Source organism: Humulus lupulus, chromosome 4 (genome assembly GCF_963169125.1).
Source record: "Humulus lupulus chromosome 4, drHumLupu1.1, whole genome shotgun sequence".
In the NCBI taxonomy this organism is placed as follows: Eukaryota; Viridiplantae; Streptophyta; class Magnoliopsida; order Rosales; family Cannabaceae; genus Humulus; species Humulus lupulus.
The window spans coordinates 68,274,466-68,278,094 of NC_084796.1; the positions used below are offsets into that span (position 1 = coordinate 68,274,466).

At 44.9% G+C, this 3,629-nt stretch overlaps 1 protein-coding gene across 1 annotated transcript; it reads left to right on the forward strand.

Annotated features, from left to right (window-relative positions):
- Positions 1–222: 222 nt before the first annotated feature.
- On the forward strand, positions 223–764 carry LOC133832261 (uncharacterized). Its single transcript, XM_062262631.1, has 2 exons — positions 223–270; positions 372–764. Exons 1-2 carry the CDS (start codon positions 223–225, stop codon positions 762–764), a joined length of 441 nt encoding a protein of 146 aa, XP_062118615.1.
- The last annotated feature ends 2,865 nt before the right edge of the window (positions 765–3,629 follow it).

Below are 3,629 nucleotides of genomic sequence, written 5' to 3' on the forward strand. Positions count from 1 at the left end.
ACCGCCCCCTCGAAGGAGAACTCACCACCTCCGCCCTCCCCCGAGCAGCCGACTCCCACTCCTGTCGATCCCTAGTCTTCTTCTAAGGCTTCTAACAGGGAGGCATTGAACACCCCGCCCGAAGGCTCCCTGCCCAGCCTCGTGGTCAACTCATCCAGGGAGAGGACATACAAACTCTCCAAGCACAAGCGTAGCCAAGCAGCCATTACCAAAACCTTCTCCATGGAGGCCGATCAAGTGGTCAACAGAGGACTGAACGAGATAGTCAGCGTAAGTTAACTCCTTCTGCCCTAGCATTTATGTTTGATTCCTCATCCTTATTTTATCTTATTCTCTGTCTTCAGGGGCTGTTGACTTTAACTGCTGGCTAGCGCCGTATTGGGGCATTGGTTTCTCGGGGAAAGAACTTTGACTCCAGGCTCGCCGAGAGTAAGCAAGCACTTGAGGCCGCCAACAACGAGCTGCCCGAGGAGAATAAGGAGCTGTCCAAACAGAAAGAACAATTGTGTGAGGACAAAGTTAATCTGACCCAGGATCTGCTGGAAACTCGGGAGACTTTGAGGAAAGCCAACGAAACCAAGGAGAAGTTCAAGGAAAGCGCCAAGCTCAGCCATCAAGAATATGTTCAGCTTGAGCTTGATCTAATCGCTAGCAGGCAGGAGGCGGAGGAGCTTGGAAAACGAGTGCGGGAGCTCAAGGAGGCCGGGGCGAGGGATTTGAAGAAGTACAAGGAGGCCACTCACCTCTGTTTCTACGAATTCTAGAAGCATAACCGGGAGGCTAACTTCGACTACCTGTCCGAACATTTGAAGAGGACTTTGATGGCGCAGTGCGCCATCCAACTGGAAGAAGAAGAAAATGCCAAAGTGCCTGCCTCTCCAGAGATCTCCCTAGCAGGGGGGATTGATGGTGCGGATGCTGAGGCTGGTCCTTCGGCCGACCAAGGCACTCCTCACAACCCTCCAGCTCCTTAAGAATTTTTTCTTTTTTTATTTCATTTACACGGCCCACGGGCCATGCTGTAAAGACAATTTGCTTTTGTTGCTGCAAGGGCAGTTACTTTTTCTTTTATTTGAACAGTTACATCCGAGCAATTCTGCTCGTGGTGTAAAAGAAATCCTTTTTTGATATTATAATATTTCTGCTTATTATAACATCTGTTCGCATGACCGAACTTAGCATAGTACTTTGGCTTGATTTGAAAAAATATGAATTTTAAAAAATACTCTAAATATTGTAGCATGCTTTCACTTATTTTGTTCATGTGTTTACATACCTCTTGGTATGCTTTGCTATCGATGTACCTTATATGCCCCCCAAGTGACTGAGGAGCTTTAGGTCCTTGATCACTTGCCTTGACCACGACCTGTACGAACATTACTGCTCGATAGGAATGCAACACTTATAATACAGCAAAACAACACACGTAATGAACAAATACTTGTAAAATTTTTTTTACAAAGGTTGGCAAGAATGAATGGCTGCGCACGGTCCCTTATAATTCTCGTATTAAAAATGGACTAAACATGTCTTTACGAGTGATCTTATAAAGATCTTACACTTATAAACGATTAGCCATATAACATGGCTAACCCTTTTTCAAAACTTGTAAAAAGTAAAAATTAATACAAGCCAGTCCTTTAAAAAGGACTGTTTATTGATAATACTTGCACAGGTGTTCTCCGTTCCAATAGCGTGGAACGAGATCTCCATTTAAGCGTGCAAGCTTGTAGGTGCCTGGATGAAGGACTTCTTCGATTTGGTAAGGTCCTTCCCAGTTTGGTCTGAGTACTCCAGCAGTTGGGCCACAGGTGTTTAAGAATACTCGTCGAAGTACTAGATCTCCGACGTTGAACTTTCTCTCTTTCACATTTGAGTTAAAATACCGTGCGACTTTTTGCTGGTACGCAGCTACTCGGAGTTGGGCTTTTTCCCGTTTCTCTTCAAGCGAGTCTAGGGACTCCATCATCAGTTGGCTATTTTGGTCTTGGTCGTATGTAATTCGTCGATGTGAGGGAGGATCTAACTCGATGGGCAACATAACTTCATACCTGTATGCTAGGGAAAATGGGGTATGACCTGTCGCTGTTCGATGAGAAGTTCTATACGACCAGAGTACTTCAGGCAGCTGTTCTGGCCATGTTCCTTTTGCGTTCTCGAGCCTTTTCTTCAGGGTATCTTTAAGTGTCTTATTCACTGCTTCGACTTGCCCATTTGCTTGTGGATGTGCGACTGAAGAAAATCTTTTGACGATTCCATGCCTTTCGCAAAAGTCTGTGAATAATTCACTGTCAAAATGGGTGCCGTTGTCTGAGAAAATTTTTCGAGGCAAACCATATCGGCAAACAATGTTCTTGATGACAAAGTCAAGAACTTTCTTGGTCGTTATGGTAGCAAGCGGCTCATCTTCAGCCCATTTTGTGAAGTAGTCGATTGCTACGACTACATATTTTACTCCACCCTTTCCCGTTGGCAAGGATCCAATCAAATCTATACCCCATACCGCGAAAGGCCAAGGACTCTGCATCTGCTTTAACTCGTTGGGAGTTGCGCGTGGGATCTTGGAAAATATTTAACATTTGTCGCATTTTTGCACAAACTCCATTGAGTCTTCGTTCATAGTCGGCCAGAAATAACCCTGCCTCAGAATCTTTTTCGACAAGCTCTGCCCCCTAGCGTGGTCCCCACAGAAGCCTTCATGTACTTCCCTCATTAGTTCTTTAGCATTTTCTGGTGTAATACATCTGAGTAGTGGCATGGAGTAGCCTCTTCGGTAAAGAACACCGTCGATCAGTATATACCTAGCAGCCTGTCTTTGAAGAGTTCTGGCTTTGTTTCTATCTGCTGGTTGTACACCATTCGTGAGATACTCCAAGTATGGTGCCATCCATGTATCCTCCATCTGGATTTCCATATTGGTTTCGTCTGCTCGTATGCTCGGCTCGCATAATCTCTCTACTGGCACTATATTCAAAGTGTCAGCGTCTTTCGCACTTGCGAGTTTGGCTAAAGCATCTGCGTTTGAATTTTGATCTCGGGGAATTTTCTGGAGGGTATACTTCTCGAATTGCGCCAACAGATCTCTAGTTTTGTTTAAGTAGGCCACCATTTTGAGGCCCCGTGCTTGATACTCCCCTAAGATCTGATTCACTTCCAGCTGTGAATCACTGTAGATATCAAGCACCTTTATACTCATGTCTTTAGCTAACCTTAGTCCTGCGAGGAGTGCTTCATATTCAGCCTCATTGTTCGATACGGTGAAATCGAACCTAATAGCGCAGTGAAATCGATGCCCTTCTAGCATTATCAATATCACTCCTGCTCATGCGTGAGATTCATTGGATGACCCGTCCGTGAATAACTTCCACAAAGGAGCTTTGACTTGGGGCTCAGGCGCACTAGGTTGTTCGCACTGCTCGTCGTCTGGGAGCTCAGTGAATTCAGCGATAAGGTCAGCCAAGACTTGTCCTTTTACTGCTACTCGCGGCGAATATGCGATATCAAACTGTCCAAGTGTTGACGGTGAGAACTTGTCAACTAAGTTGAGTTGGAAAAATTATCAAATCAAGATCTCTAATGGAAAAGCTGTAGAAACTTAAACAATCACTCAAGAACAATGATAGCACAAT